Consider the following 16,824-nt stretch of genomic DNA (forward strand, 5'->3'; position numbering starts at 1 on the left):
AATACACTACACATGTACAAACTTTCTATTAATGGTTCTTCGACATCGGCGTATTTTCCTTTTTTCAGGCATTTAATACTCTGACATATTCGCAGGTTGAGAAAGAAGATTGTTCAGCTTGTTTAATATTGTACTTAATGTGGATGTTGCAATTCCCAGTTCCTTTGCTATTAACACGTGCGGGACAGTGGGGTTGGAGTCTACCTTTTCAATAATGTCCAGTTTATCTCGCACAGATAATGCCTTACGTTTTTTACCGCGTTTTTCACCCATTTTTATGTACGTATTTTTTTATGAAGCACATTTGCAGCTTAATAACACGAAATTCTTTTTACTGTCAAAAGTAAATGAACGAAAAATAACGAGTCTGACGCATCATTTAGTATCGCAGTTTCTAAAGCTGGAACGAAATTTTCTCACTTTCTATGGAGTCCACAGAGTTCTATCTAGTGGTAGTCTTACGAACTATGCTCGATCAAAATGTCGGAAACGTGAACGATAAAAATGAGACTTAAAAATATTGAATTTGCTGCTAGAATGTACCTACGTATTTGTGTGGAGGTAATTTATGATTAATTTTGATAACATATTAAATGTACACGCGTTCGCCCATTCTTTAACTATGCAGGGAAAACTATTTTTTATTTTCACGAAACTGATCACCATTTTTGGCTACACGTAGCCTACAGAGGCCACTCGAATACGACTTGTTTATAATATGAACAGTGGACAATTGAGTAGCGTATTGCGGAGAAAAACTTCAATATGATCCAGAATAGACGTTTTGTGAAAAAACTTGTAATTATATGAAAATATTTGAGATAAATGTGCATTATGTCGGCAAAATTTGTTCGTGGTACACGGGAAAACGTATCAACATTGACAAAAGTTGTGCGCTATATCCAATAAATTAATACATAACCTCACATTATTTTGCCGGGACTGAGATGGAAATTCACAATAAACGGGAATTCATTATAGGCGGGTTCACTATAAACGGGTTCTACTGTATTTTGGTTCGACCAGTGACATGAGGTCTCTAAAACCTGTATCTTGGACCATGCTGAAAGGTTGAAGATCTGTTGCCAACATTTTGCCTATTTCATTAGTAATGGAAACTGCTCTGGGATGATCATTAGCATATTTTTCTTGCCTAGAAAATGCAGTCTGCTGGACAATTTTTTGTTTGGGTACAGATGAAGATGGAAATACCACATTTCATTTCAGATTGCAATTTTAAAAATTCTGAATATACGTCTGTGTGTTTAACGAGATGTTTCGCCATGCTGGTTGTGCTCCCGTGAACTTGTTTAAGTTTGTTGCCACATGTTTTGCATTTTGAATGCGTTTCTGACACTTTTTCGTAAAATTTCCAAACCGCACTTCGACCTTTAAATGCACCTTTCACGTTTTCACTCATTTCTACAATCAGCACAAAGATTGTTTTCACACTAGAAACTCAACACGGTATTGGACGTGAGGACGTGACAAAATAAAATAAACATGATGGATCATTTCTCATTTCCACAGTACTAACACTCTTGCATTTTCCATTAATGTCGTCGGCATCTGTGATACTGCAGTGAAGGCATATATGTTAAGACAAAGAAAAAGAACACAACTACCACATGTGTAGCTATCAAACTTCCTCACTTAAAAAAACGTATAAAAGCGGAACCCAGAACCAAAACAAAGTGGTTATCACAGATATAGTGCAACAACTGCACAGCTTCGATGGAAGAATCAGACTTTTTTTATCCAAGCCGTGGTACTGAAGTTTGCCACCATTAGCGCTCAAGTTGCAGACAATTCGGCAGCCATTTTGTGGAAGTGTTGCGTGCACGTCAGTATCATATCTATGAAGCTAAGGTAGTATTTATTTACCACTTTCGGTGATTGAGGTTATATTCACAGCCCAGAAATGAAACTTATTGGACAATTGGTTCGTGGACTTTCCAATTGCATAATTAATGTGTTTCTCGGCCGTTTGTAATAAAGATTTTTTTTTTCCCATTTTGAACAAAATGAGTGTTGTTATTTAGAGGATTGGAGGTAAATATTACTTATGAATCATGAGTGTTTGGCAGAACCAAAGTTCGTAGATATGAAAAACGTCGCTAAATGGAATATTCGTTGAGGATTTACGTACATACAAAGTTTATGTGCAATTTAACGGAATGTGTGGAAATTGTCACCATGCAAATGACCTAGACAAAGTTCGAATTTTTCGAATCTTAATTTTAAAGAAGAAACGATTTCGATTATTTACGGAATCGAATCGAAATCGTAATTTTCGATTAATCGCCCAGCCCTAACTACATTAAAATTTGCTTAAAATGTTCCTGCGTAATACGTTTTCCTTTTTATAACAATTACAAAATTATTCGTTGATCACTTCCGTGTATTCGTATGTTAATTTTTCCTATTATTGCCATTGTTATTGTTGTGTTCGAGCCTATTTGTTTAATGATTAAAGAAAAATGAATTATGTAAAAAAACATATGTGGATATTAGATACGAGAATAATTTACAAATAGGTTCGCAAGTGAATACCAAGTGAAAATACCATTTAAATCACATTTAATTTTCATTAAAAACTTTTCGTACTTTTTAATAGTGGTTGGTGATTTTTCGCAAAGTCACAATATTTCACATTTCCGGGTCTCTAGTCAAGTGCTTTAAAACTGCAAATGTCTTAGGTAATATCTACAATTAATTAGTATTGGACAACTTTAAATCATGGTAGTTTATTTTTCTGATAATTTTTAAAAGAATATTGAGCCTGTGTTATTTTTCTGCAGGTCTACTTTTAGTTGAATTGATCATTCCTGATTAGGGTGAAGAGGGTCAAGAAAGGTTTGGGAACTCGGCACAAAGAACTCTGTATATGTTCTGACACTTTCTGCTGGCGTTACCTACCGGGCGGCTAGGCTAGCGCAAGGCGGTGAAGGAAGGGAATTGGAAAATGCCCTTTGTCAGTTTCGGTAGCAATTTTCAAAGATTTACCAACCATTCGCTTGTCACATGGAGCTTAAAAGTGAAATAAAAAAGTTGTGTCGCCGACGATATACTGAAGCGTTTTACCGGGAGTCTATTGCATTTTCACTGTTACGCTTTCCGTGATATCGGTACCACTTCCGACATATTTATGGTTCTCGATGATGGTTGATTTGCTGAGAACTGGCGGAACCAAGAACTGGGATTGACCCATCACTAATGCATAGCGTATTGATTGAGTTTGTTGTATACCAATGTTCTCTGTTGAGGTTAAGTCATTTGTGTGATATAAATACCCTTTTTTTTTGATATTTCATAGGGACTTTTTTTTCAAAAACATGAACAATAAGTGATGTTTTAAACATGCAACACATATTAAATGTAGGCCTGTGATTAAGCTTTGACTGAGTGAATCAAATTGAAGCTCTTTTTAATATTCTGTTTTACTTAGACAGTAAATTTGCTATTTGTTTTATTTGAAGCTTGGAATCTGATGAAAACTTTGATTAATGTGCATCTTGTGAAGCTTCAACACTGGACGTCTAAGAAAGCTGCTTAGTTATAAGCCCGAATTGTTAATTTTGAAATAATGGTTTTTAATTTCACAATTATTGTAGATGATCATAATTAAAGAAAATAGTATTTTAGGTTGGTATGATGTTACATTAATGAAACCTATTTACACTATTGATTTTTACATTTTAAAGCAATATTCGTATTTTTTTAAGGTACGATGTAATATTTTATGACTGGAAAAATACAGAGACTTTGGTTTTGCCAAAAGAGTGGCCATCATGTAATTACTTGTGTTCAAGAATATTGAATTCAATGTACATTAAAGGTTAAGTAGTATTTTTTGGCTGGTCTTAAACTGAGGTTTCGGTTTGTTGAGTTTTAAGGCAGCTGTTTTCTTTCTTCTTCCCTCCCCCACACCCAAAAATTTTTTTAAGACACTACTCTCATAATTTTTACATATTTAATAAAGGCATCTTGCTGATGACATGAAAAGTGATAAGAAAACATATTTTAAAACAGATAAATACCTGAATGAGTATTATTAATAATTAATCTATTTTTCCACCCATTGTGTTGAGATCTTTTGTTAGTTTGTGCAAGACATGCATTTTGATTACTTACTGGCTTTTAATAATATTTAAAAAAAAAAAAAATTCTGAGCAAATTTTAATTTTGTTGCAGGTCCTGATGAAGAAGTGAAAGAAAATGGCATCGAGACAGGCAAGGAAAACAGGAATGAAAACAGAATCAAAACATGGAAAGGGGATCCAAAAGAGAACGGAATTGAACTTCAAGGTGGGCGTTCGAAAGATAACGGAAAGGAAGGAGGTAGGGTTCATGTCAAGAAAAACGGCATGCAGGATATCTCAGGCCTCACAAATGGGGTTTCAAATTAAGTCAATAGTTAAAAAATGTAGGAAGGTGTCAAATTTTTTTTAGTTAAGTAGCATATAATGTTTTGTGCATGACTCATCAGGATTATGAAAAAAAAAAAAAATGAGACAACTTATTTCCTGATGGTTAAGTTTTTTTTGTAGAATTTAGCATGTCTTCTAAGTACTTAATCTATTTTTTGTGTAGAACACACAGTCAGTATCATATTGGATTTTACCACTAGGCTTGTGCAAGCTCCAAAGTTATGGATTTGAATTAATTTGCAGAACTTTGTTTTAAAAATTCCTTTGATGATTGAGTACGTATTAATTACCTTTTTGAATGTAATGAAGCTAAAGTATAATAGCTCATCTATGATTTCAAAATATAATGTCGTGACTTTGAAACACATTTTTCAATGACAAAATTATCAGTTAAGATAAACACACAACTGTATTAATTATTTCAGCTTATAGCTAATTCCCCATTTGGATATATATTATATGTAGTGCAAAAAGAATTTACGTTTTATAGAAATTTAATGCGTTAGTGTATTAAAATTGCTATTTGTTGAATTTTTATAATATTGTTTATAATTTGATAAAAATTGGTTGCTACTGTGAGTCTATCTTTAGCTTTTTTTTATAGATTTTTTTAAAAAATAATAATCATGCTTTTATCACATTTTTTTTTTAAATTATGATTTGTTGGTCAATCAAATTCATGCTAAGAATAGCGTATTGAAAGCTTTGTATATCTATGTACATAGGTAAAACATGCAAATTGATGCAATATATTTTTGTAGGGATTTTTTTAGTATTTTAACGGTGGTGTATGTTGTTGAATTGCATTTGCACATTGTGTAAACAAGAATGTATGTTGCATGTAGTGTGGGGTCAATTCCGATTCTGGAGTCTGCAAATTCTATTGATTTCAATGATATCAAAGGATTCAGAATCCAGTGGTTTTGGTGAAAGTCTAATTATTTATTTCTCTACACTAAAATCTTAAGTGTTTTTTTCTTTTTATTTGTGTTTTCACAGATCATTCATAATATTCAGCCAATTCCAACAGAAATATTGTTTGATTTGACATTATTTTGGTTCCATTTATTGGAGTTGGGTTAATAAGTAAATGAGTTGGGGATCGATCAGTCAAATCATCAAATATAATCAAGTCCTTGGTATTTAAAGGCCTTATGCCATCGGTAGGCATGTAACAAATTGATAAAAAACTAAATTGATCTTAAAATAAAACCATAAAGTCTTGTGCTTGTCCCTATCTATCTGTAATGTATCCATCTAATTAGTTTGAAATCTATTCATTCATCATGGTTTCTCATTTGATGCATTAGAATAATGTTTTGTTGTATGAACGCAATTTAATTATTGCACTTCATTAAATCAAGTTCAGTGGAAGCCCTTAATTTTTGTATTAATAAACACCAATTTTTCATATTATGTATAGCCAAATTTAGTAGAAAAAAATGCTGTTAAAACTTAATTTTACTACATGTCTTATCACCACAGAATTCCATAATTCATTTGATGTTTTAAACAGGATTTCACCCTATTTTTTATTCAAAAAATAAATACAATTTTCTCATAGAATTTAAATACAGAAAATTTATGACTTATACCTTATTTTTATTGATTTTGAAAAATTTATTTTTAATAAATTACTGTGATTAAAGCTTTTGTTTCCAACCACAAAAGTTAATTTATTTTGGGGCTCTCAAATACTAAGGAAAATGAAATTTTAGTGCCGTCTTTATAAGCCATTAATTATTAATTGCAATAGTTGTAAATAAATATTTACAAACAGAATTTTGTATCTGAGCATAAACGTTTGACAATCATTATATTAGAGTGTATGGAACCTAATAGAAGTGCAATTAAAATTGAAGAATTGAATACCAAATATGAGATTCGAAACTGGAATTGGAATATTTTTTTGGAGTTGATCCAACACTAGTTTTGGGGTTATGGCCATTATTTTTTGAGAAACGTTCCTCAATATTATGATATAGTTGTGGTTAGGAAAAATTTGCGTACCTATTAGAGTGTGTTTGTGAAGATCAGGTCGGAATTGCAAACCTTTTTTTCTTTTTTGAATACATTTATATTTGGTTTATATTTCATACGTACCTAGTTACAATGCATGAAAGCTCTCCCGAAGTAAACAATGTAAATATGACCCAATAAACTTTACATGAGTTCATTGTGTGTACCTTGTAAAGTTTTGTGTGAATAAAAAACAATATCTAGAAGTGTAACTAATGTACGTAGGTAATATAAATTCAATAAACTGAGTATTATAAAATAATTAAACATTTTGAAACATTGAGAATAGTCCCGTTGATGGTCAAAACTTTCATATTTGTATATTAGTAGGAGTAAGTTTTTTAACCATAAGAGAAAATACCAATGTGGACTGTTGCGTTAAGAGGTTAAGACTAGTTCTGATTTGGTTTAATAATCTTTCAAAATACTTACTGTATTTATATTTTTAATGGTGGAAGACATTTCTGTGCATTTGCATTGCAGTAAGAAAAATTTAACTAATCCTTTGTCTGGTTAAATAAATATTTCAATCTTAAAACATATTTCTGTTAATGCATGTGCAGTTATTACAGCGAAACCCCTTATTTACGTTACCGTTATTTACGTTTTCCCGTTATTTGCACTATATTCTTCAGGTCCCGTTTGGTTCCCATATAGTCCAATACAATACTTTCCCGCGAATTACGTCTCAAAAATCGAATCAATCCCGCTATTTACGTCACGTAACAACCATAAACAACCAGAAAATACCGTGGAGCTAGTAGGCAATGAACATTTTAAATAGCAAAATATACATATTTTATAACATGAAAAGTTGCTTTTATTTCTAAACATGTAATAATTTAAGCCTAGGCGTGTAAAAGTACGAGTAATTATAGCAGGAGACAATCTAAAACAATCTAAAATGCACGAGGGAAAAACGTAAACTCATGAATGTACAAACATGGCTGCTTGTAAGTTCTGATACTGTATTTATGTCACAACTTAGCCGAAATACTGGTACGAGACATAAACTTCACAAGATAAAATGAGCGGTGTCTTGGTACCTGTTTTATACGTCTTTTATAATTTGGGAAGTATTGTACAGTTGACGCCATATTTTTTAAACTAACCATTTATTTCTGGGGATCGTAAATAATTAATTATTGGTACCAAGACATCATGATAATATAAACATAAACTTGAACATGTCACGGCAGCGAGAAAACTGGTGCGTATACCAATAAACTGGTATTAGAACTGGATAAAATTGGTACACGGGAGGTGGAGCTTATATTTTTTTCCGCTAAGCTCGCATCTATTGGTTGGCGGCTGATGGCGTCATGAGTCTGGGCGGAGCATAGAGTGCGCATGCGCCGCCGCGTCGTTACAGCAGCTGACCGAATACAATGACCTTTCTCCGCGTTTGGCGCGCTATTGACGGTAAACATTCATCAATTTGCGGCCTTTTCTTAAAAATTTTTTTACTGTGAGCAATGTGTATGTAGCCCGTATTTGTTATAAACCCTGCCGGTTGCAACTGTATTTATAATTTGGAGAGGCAAATAATCTCCTTGAACAGCCAAAAAAGCAAGCAGAAGAAAATTTCAAATTTATTTTTTAGGAAGTAATCAGAAAAACATTTTGGCTTTCATTCTTTTTTTATTTTTGTCAAATGTGGTAAATTAATAATTGATTAAATACTAAAGTAAAATTTGTTGTTAGTGTGTTTGTACCTGCATTGTAGTATGTGCTATTAAACAAAAGGAAAAAAATTCTAAATAAGGTAAACTGTACTCCTTTTTATACTTTTCCCTTTATTTACACTTTCCCGCTTTTTACACTTTTTTACTTTGTCCCCATGAAAAGTGCAAATAAGGGGTTTTGCTGTATGTTGACCCTGAAATAACAAGCTAAATAAATTATAGGCTTGATATTCAAGTAAGAGTACACTGTGAAATATAATAAAATTTAAAATAAGGCAAACATCATTATTTGTATTTCAACTTGGGTATAATATCCACACCATTTTTAACAAAAAAATTAATTTAAACACTCAGTCAGTTGTTTGTGAGTAAATATGATTGGTTAAAAAGCAAATCTCTAGTAATGGGAAGATGAACATACTATTAATGCCATACCTATGATGTCCTAGGAAAAAACTTGTTCTGTAAAATTTGTGACATTCATGTAAAAACATAAACTGTGTAATGGGTAGGTCTCCACATTTTATGCGTGGGATCGTTAAGAAACCCACTGTTTTGTTTGGATTTTAAAGGTTTTTTGGTATGTCTTGTTTAGTAATCAAAGTTTGCATGCTCATTTTCACCAATGAGAAAAATCTAGTGGTGGTTAAAAATTTAGTTTTGAACTATGTGATCAAAGTAATTTTTGCACAAGCCCAGTGTACTAGGATGTGTTGATTTATTTTGTAGAGTATTTTGACATTTAAGTGTGTGTTATAGGAAGTAAATAGACAACTTGAGCTGCAGTATTATGTATTAAATATCGTAGTCGACAGGTTATGTACTGGCTCCTATGCAGCTTGCATACATACTTACCGTAGTTTCCTTGTGTTGATATTATTTAACCGCTGAACCCTGCTCTTGTGTGATTGTGAAATTACTGTCATTTTTTTCTTGCGTGGAATTGAGGGTTTGGGCATAATTTAGATGCATATCTCAATGTCATGTGTAAAATGTTTGCTGGATGTTAAAAAGTTATGATTATTATTTATTGCGTATAGAGGCAGATTAAATAAGGAATTATTTGCAAGTTTTTGAGGATGTGCCATTAGAATTTTGTGAACAATGAATTTTGCGTGGTATCAATTTTCATCAATATTGTTTATCAGAGACTAGAAATACATTATGATTGAATTTTTTTTCCTTGTGATTTCTCTGTCATGTGACTTTTTTCAAATGCAAATTGCTACGCCATTCCTATTTGGCATTATAAAATTATAAAAATATTTTTGATGCAATTTTTAGTAGCTCCCATCTTGTGGAGTACTTAATGGATTGAAGAAAAACACTTAGAACAAGTTTCAGTAGGAAGGGAATACGTATTTTTAAATTTATTTTTTTCTCGTTATAAGTCCTAGTGATTAGAAAATTCATATAGTTTATGGACAAAATTTGGTTCTGTATATATCATGATGACTGATAATTAACTAGAAAATGTAAAGCTGGACAATGTATAATTTAAGTTTGAATGAAGTCTCCGCCTTATTAAATTTAATTTATACCATAAAAATGGGGGTGGTAACTATGACTAGAAAATAGGGTATTTATTTTCTACAAATTTATTGTTGCTACATAATTTTATTTTCTTTATAAGACAATTTAATTGTTAAATTTTTTGTCATAAATATTGAATTAGAATTTTTTTTTTTTTTAAATAATTGTTGCATTAGTCATCAATGGATCTCAAGTATATATATATTTTTTGTAATTATTTAAATTCTACTTCAAATTTGACAATTTACTAACTGAAGTTACATCTTTTATACCAGATTTTTTATTTGTTCACTAGAATAAGTTATAGCTAGAGACACCTGTTTGTAGTAGCAAAGCTAGTCTGCAATTTTTTTTATACTGATTTAGTCGCTATTTGCAATGTGATTTTGTAAAAATGTCCTCAAAATTTTGCACTCAACAACATACTAGTAATTATAGATGCCTGTTTGTAGCTTAAGTTGTTTTAAAACTTATTTTGGTATATTTTTCATCATTCTATAATCAAGTTCATAAAAACTTTCATGTAATTCTACATTAAATAATCTGAAAATTGCCTAGAATTATGAGCATATATTAACAGTTTTGGCAAAATAAAAATCAGAAAGGTAAAATGAATACCACCCCAGCCTTTAACAATGGCTTTGGTCAATTTAACATACCGTATTTACCCGAATATAAGACGACCTCGAATATAAGACGACCCCCAAATTACAGCCTCATGTTTTCAGGAAAAAATTTGTTTTATTGTATTAAACACATGCCAACAAATTAGATGTAAAATTGAAAATATGAATGTTATGCCTCCAGGAATAATAACAAGGTCGGTGTTCATACCTTTAATACATGATTTCACCTCTGGCGTTAAATGTCCTTTGAATGCATCTAACACTAACATCTTTCTTCTTTAAAAGTGCCCCAGGCCTTCTATCCCAAACTGCCTTTAACCAGTCTTGCATCAACTCACTTGTCATCCAACCTTTTTCTTGACATCTCACTATTACCCAGAAGGCAATTTTTCTTTTGGCATAGTTTTACGATTAAGAATGACAAAAGGGAACAATTTTCTACCATCAGCTAACACTGTAAGCATCACTGTTATCCTCATTTTCTCATTGCCACTTGTCTTCACATTAACTGTTTTAGTTCCAACAGCATCCACTGAATAATTTGAAGGCATATCAAAATATACAAGCGTTTCATCAGCATTTAAAATGTAAATAACATACAGTTCGTCTAACTTAAATAATCACAGCAAAGAAGTACTGTATAACCTACATTAATGTTTTTGTACAAGAAACTAGTCTATAAGATGGGCGCCATCTTGTGCTATAGAACATTCCAAAAACATCGGTCGTAACATGTGCAGCCAGTAACTACTGCACAACCTGAAAACATTAACCTAAAATAAGTATGTTTACCAAAAAATCAATGTATCTGAATATAAGGCGACCCCTTTGTTTTGAATGATAAATTATGGTAAAAAATGTCGTCTTATATTCGGGTAAATACGGTATTGGTAGCAATATGTTAATTTGACATGTTATGTTATGAGTAATTTACCTAATATTGATTGTAATGTGTAATTGCTTGCTTAAAATTACCGTAACTGATAAAAATTAGCACGTGAAGAGTTCTATTAAAAAAATATATATCTTTTTCTTAGGGATATCTAATAATTTTCATAATTATCTTGTGATTTCGTGCATTGCGAAAAACAGATGTCTCTAGTGATGTTATTTGTTGGTTGAGATGGGTTGCACAAGATAAGTACAGCTCATTTTGAAAGCTGTTTTTGTGTGAGTGAAAATAATGTTGGTTAAGCACCAGTTGTTAGACAAGATTCTAGTAAGTTTTAATAGTGCTGTGCACTCAATGCAAATAATTTTTTTTATTGAGTCGGGCTGTGATACATGTTGCAACATTGTGATGAGCTGTATAAAATTGAAAGAAACCAAAATTTGATTGTTAGTGTTATGTTAATGTACAGTAAAGGCTCATAACTGCGCTCTTTTACAGAACCATAAAATTGGAATATATTGGTTTAAAAAAAAATAACTTGTTGAAAAACTATATATATTTTTTTCATTTTGATAATTTAGTAAAGGCTATGCAGTTTATTTTGGCTGTGCACTGATTATACATACGTAGTAGGCAATACAGGCAGGAATGATTATCTTACTGTGATATTCATATTTCTTGCAAAAACAATATATTACCGGTAGTTGTTTTATGTCATTGTAATATTTGATTGCAACATTGCTCTTTCTTTGATTTAAATAAATATCAAAAGTTATTTTTAACGAGTTTTCATATGTTAATAATATGTATTTCTAAAGCGTGTTAGGTGTTTTTTTGAAGCAGATGGAATTAAACATTTTTGTTTGAATGGGAATGATTTAAGGTAATTTATTTTAGAGAGTGAAGAAATTTGGCAATTGTGTTTAGCTAGGAGCAGGAATATTTCTAGCTTTGCATCTCATGGATGTGAAAGTGATTGAACACGTGTTTATTCTTATTGTAGAGTAATTTGCAGATCACAATCATTAACCTCTGTAAGAAGTATGCTTGTGTGTATGTACATGCATGCAAGATACATATTTGTTGTGTCTGATTAATTACATGACTACATTCTCCTGACGCAGCATCTTTAGTATGTAGTTGATAGCCAGTACTTACGCCGTGGAAAGTCTGTGAAAGGTTATGTCCTTTTGTGTAGAGCAGTTATTTATCGGGTTGATGCACCTGATTTGATTAAAGATGGCATTTTACGAGGCCCGAGAATGTTTGTAAGTAAGTGTGCATGCATGCACTGCATAAGCTTTTGAAGTATACTAAGTTCTGTTCATTAATTATGAGACAAAATATTTTCATGTGTGATTTGGTAAAAATAAATAAAATGTAAACTGTACAGAAGTGGTGTACTTTTAAGGTACCATTTGGACAGTGCATTGTAAACATGTCTTGTACCTGCACCATTATACAGATGCCTCTATGTATTTAAATAACTAGTATAAAATTTTTAATTTAATAATTTAATGTAATTCACACCTAATCAATTTTATCTTGTGCCTTGCCAGATGATAAATTTGCATATTTTGTTTTGATTCAAGAAGTACTTGTGCATTAGTGTATTTTTTGGTTCTGTGATATTCTTGTTTGAAGAAATAAATCAGCTATATTGGTGATAAAAATTTTAATTATGATTAGCTTTATACATATTGGTATTAGTTAATAATTCCTTTTGACTCAACCTACAGGTGAAGGTAGATTTCAATGTAAATGTTTCTGTATGTTGGAATAAAAAGGGCCAGTCAATTCCACCCAAATGTCACCCCTTGCGGAATGAGTTGTTTGTATAAATCAAATTTTTTTGGCAGAAATTTTAGTTTATATTTAGAAGAATTATAATTACTTTGAATGCAAAATAATAGTGTGTCTCCCTTTGAGCTAATGGTAAGTTTTATCAATTGGTTCTATTCCTAGGAGGTATAATAGCTTCAAATGGAAGCAATATTTTTAGTGACTTAAGTTTTTTTTTTTTTGTTGTCCTGTTGGTACAGTTTTGCTCATTAAAAAATCAACAGATATTTCCCATACCTTTATTTTGTGCATCAGTCTGAAAGTAATTTGGGGAAAAAAATAAATTTATTTATATAAATAAAAAAAAAAAGTTTTTGTTTATAAATTTTTGGGTTGACTCAAGTTTAAGTATCTAGGGACCATGAAACAAAAAAAAACACAAATAAACAAAAAAAAATTGTATTACCAACCCAACAGTTCGAAAAAAAAAATTTCTGATTCCACTGCACATGTGATGGGATGACAGTAGAAAATCTTTATAATGTTATCTGGAAGTCTTGTCATGGCCCACGTCCTCCAAGTTCCAAACGAGTGTTGTACAATACTTATGCTGGGCTCTCGCACAATTAGACCCAATGTAGCACGACAGCTTAACATTGTAATTCAGTTAAGTTATTTTTTCCCATATTCATGAAATTGAATTGTCATGATACTCCAAAGATGCATAATATAAAATAGGTATTTCCCGTATAGGCCAGGCAATGGGGTTCTAATTTGGTAGGTTTGTACAGTTTGGTGTCCTAATTAATATTCAGAGTAAGCGACTTTGAGACCCCGCCGCTTGCGCTGAAAACATTGAAAAATATTAACAAAAACCAATTTTCCAGAAATAACTTCTCTCCAGTACCACTGTGTAAAAACAGCTATTACAAAATTTATGGAGCATTTAATTTTCTGCAACTTTAGTAGCAAACATTTTTATCAGGTGAATAGTTCATTAGTTACAGTTGGGGGGGGGGGGGGGGGGGAGAGTTAGCACTGTGGGGTTGAATATGTGCTCAAATAACTATGTTGGTTTTTAATAAATATAACTCCACGAGTAACGCAGTTATTATGTGTCTGGCGTCTGCTGTGCTGATGTGGCGAGGAGTGGTGAATCCAATAAATAAATCAGCCAGAAAGAGCAAGTGTGTGTGTGTGCGCACGCGCGCATGTGCAAGGCCACGTGGCAGTGTTGACAGTTCTCTTCCCCTCCCTCATCAGAAATATCCCATGAACTGGCAACCTGCATAATTAACGTGTCTTTCTCAAGAGGTCTTTGTGACGCAACTGTGCTCAAACATCATGGTTTTTGCACGTGATTTCCCACGCATCAAACTGAACATTCCGTGATGAAACTGGAGCCATTATTGGTGTTTGCAAGTGCACCTTTTATGTTTCTCCAACTCAGCACAAGTTTTCTGGTAACGTGAGTTTTTTTACAGAAGGAACTGACAAAGAGTAGCTTGCCTTATCTTTTCTCTCTATGCGGGTAACAGGATGGGCAGAAAAATAAAATACAAGATAGGAAAGAGGTCACAATTTTTTTTTGTTTTCCTAACTAAAACTAAGTGTGTGTGCTTTTGGAGGGTTCGTAAATATGGAAGAAGGGGCGAGAGAGGGAGGTCTCGCATCCTCCTGTAGTAAACGGACGAAGAACCGAGGGTCAACACCAGTGCTGTATTACTTGCACGCCAATTAGCGGAGACAAACACAAAACCTCAACTTGTATCCACGGAACTCTAGTGAAGATAGATATATGGTGCGACCCACATTCGAGTGCAACTCTTTAAGGTGAAAATGTTAAGATTTTTTTTTGCCCAAAAATTAAACGTACGACCCTTCTGCGGGTAAATATGGTCCTAGATTCTGCTGGACTGCAGGATGTAGGTTCTGTGCTGCTGTAGCCACCTAGTGAGACATTAAGCACCTGTGCTGATACTGGATACATGACTCTTTTGTCGTGGAATTGTTGTGAAGTGAGGCACTTAGAATTAATGGTTGACAAAGATGCCATATATCAGGACATACTGCAACAGTTGTGACTGGAACAGAACTGAGAAGCTGGGTAAAAAAAAAAAAAAAAATATTCAATCTTTAAAATAAATCTTTTATTGCAATACCACAATCACTCAGGATTTTCTGTGAAGGTATTTTACTCCCACAACCCAATTTCCCATTTCCTGAGCATATTTTAATCACGTGAGGTTTTTCGCAACCTCAGGCCCATAGTAAGTAATCTTTATAACACACACACAAACCAAAGTGCAAGATGTCAGTCATCCAAGGAGCTTGTGCTATGCAGTCTTGTCCTGTGGCATTTTCAATCCATTTTTACACACAATTTAGGAAAAATTTTGGACTTTTTATTGTTAGATATGTAGTGAGTAATGAATTACTTTATCCTTAAGGTGATAGGAAAGGTTACATTGTGCATGAATGACAGGAATATTAAAAAAAAAATCGAACTTCACAAAATTCAATGGAGTTTGTTTTGTCGGCTCAATATTTTTATTACGGAGAACTGAATAAACAGAAATGGTCAATATAGTGTGTAGTTTTTAAAAAAAAGTAAAATGTAAATTTATTTTTTCATAAAATGATTTGAAACCCGAAAAATTAAACGAATTAGAAAAAAAAAAAATTGGCTGTAAAATAATTGTAATCGCATAAGAAAGAATTCTATCGTAACCAAATCTTAGATCGGAAAATATATTACAATTTTACCTTATTCAAACATATCACGCAATTTTAAAAGAAAATCATCGAACTAGCTCATCCTTCTTGTCGTTACCGCTGAAGGATGAGTTGGTGCAGCTTCCAGCTGTGCAGCCAGTTCATTCTGGCCAGCGCTCCTCATTTCTCCGTTCATTGCATGCACAACACATTTTTTTTTTTACTATAACATGTATACTTCACAAATTTTATTTGATGTGCATCTATGAAATCTCACTTAGAACATTACAAATCTGAACACATTCAATTGTCATCTTAATCATTCCTGTTCACAGATGAAAAAAAAATGTGCCCGTGGAGTCCACGCACAACATAAGTGAAATTTTTTTTTTTACTTTTTAGGTATAGATAGAGATAAATTATTTTTACTTTCAATAAAACTATCCAGATAAGAATGAAAGATAATTACAAACTTAATTGCACAAATAAATAACTCTTTAACCATACAAATAAATAGTAGATTCTTTAAATAAAATAAATATGGCAATGTCTATCGTCAGCCGTTACGAAAACTGAGGGGTAGACAACCACAAACATCTGTTATAGCTGGCATATAGCATGATGCGCTACGTACCTATCTTCTCATTCGACCGCTAGCGCATGCGTTGGAGTGGCGTCGCCGCTGATGCACTCTCCTGCTCGCTATTCCCCTCGTGCGATCGGAATTTTCGTAAATCTCGAAAATGGTTGCCCTCTCAGGAAAGACGTTTCACTTCAAAAATGAACTTAAATTGTATGAAATGGATGCAAGAACATATTTTGGTTGTGCGGTTAAATACATATGTAGGAGGCATACTCCAATTGCTGCAGTTGTGTTGTATAGCAATTTCATACTACAAAGAAATATGAATTTTAAGGCCATGCATTTTAGTTCATATCCATTTCTCAGAATATATCCAGATGGACTAGTTACTTGTTTTATAAGAAATTAGTTTCCAGTCTGGAATGATAAATTAGAAAAATTCATAGCAAAACAAATAAATTTGTCTAGAAAAAGGACAGGGGGTTATTTATAATTTTAATTTATGTATATAACTTTCATGGCAATCACTCTTTTATGTATAAAAGAATCTAAACATAAA

At 32.5% G+C, this 16,824-nt stretch overlaps 1 protein-coding gene across 5 annotated transcripts in view; it reads left to right on the top strand.

The window, feature by feature from the left end:
- LOC134540193 (TRPL translocation defect protein 14) overlaps positions 1–12,858 on the top strand; it is a 66,601-nt gene extending 53,743 nt beyond the window's left edge. For all 5 annotated transcript variants that reach the window (XM_063382764.1, XM_063382765.1, XM_063382768.1 and 2 more), the window contains one exon: positions 4,195–12,858. In XM_063382764.1, the coding sequence (XP_063238834.1) occupies positions 4,195–4,409 (215 nt within the window). In that variant the 3' untranslated portion in view covers positions 4,410–12,858. The remainder of the gene's footprint in view (positions 1–4,194) is intronic.
- The last annotated feature ends 3,966 nt before the right edge of the window (positions 12,859–16,824 follow it).

This window comes from Bacillus rossius, chromosome 16 (genome assembly GCF_032445375.1).
Source record: "Bacillus rossius redtenbacheri isolate Brsri chromosome 16, Brsri_v3, whole genome shotgun sequence".
Taxonomy (NCBI): domain Eukaryota; kingdom Metazoa; phylum Arthropoda; class Insecta; order Phasmatodea; family Bacillidae; genus Bacillus; species Bacillus rossius.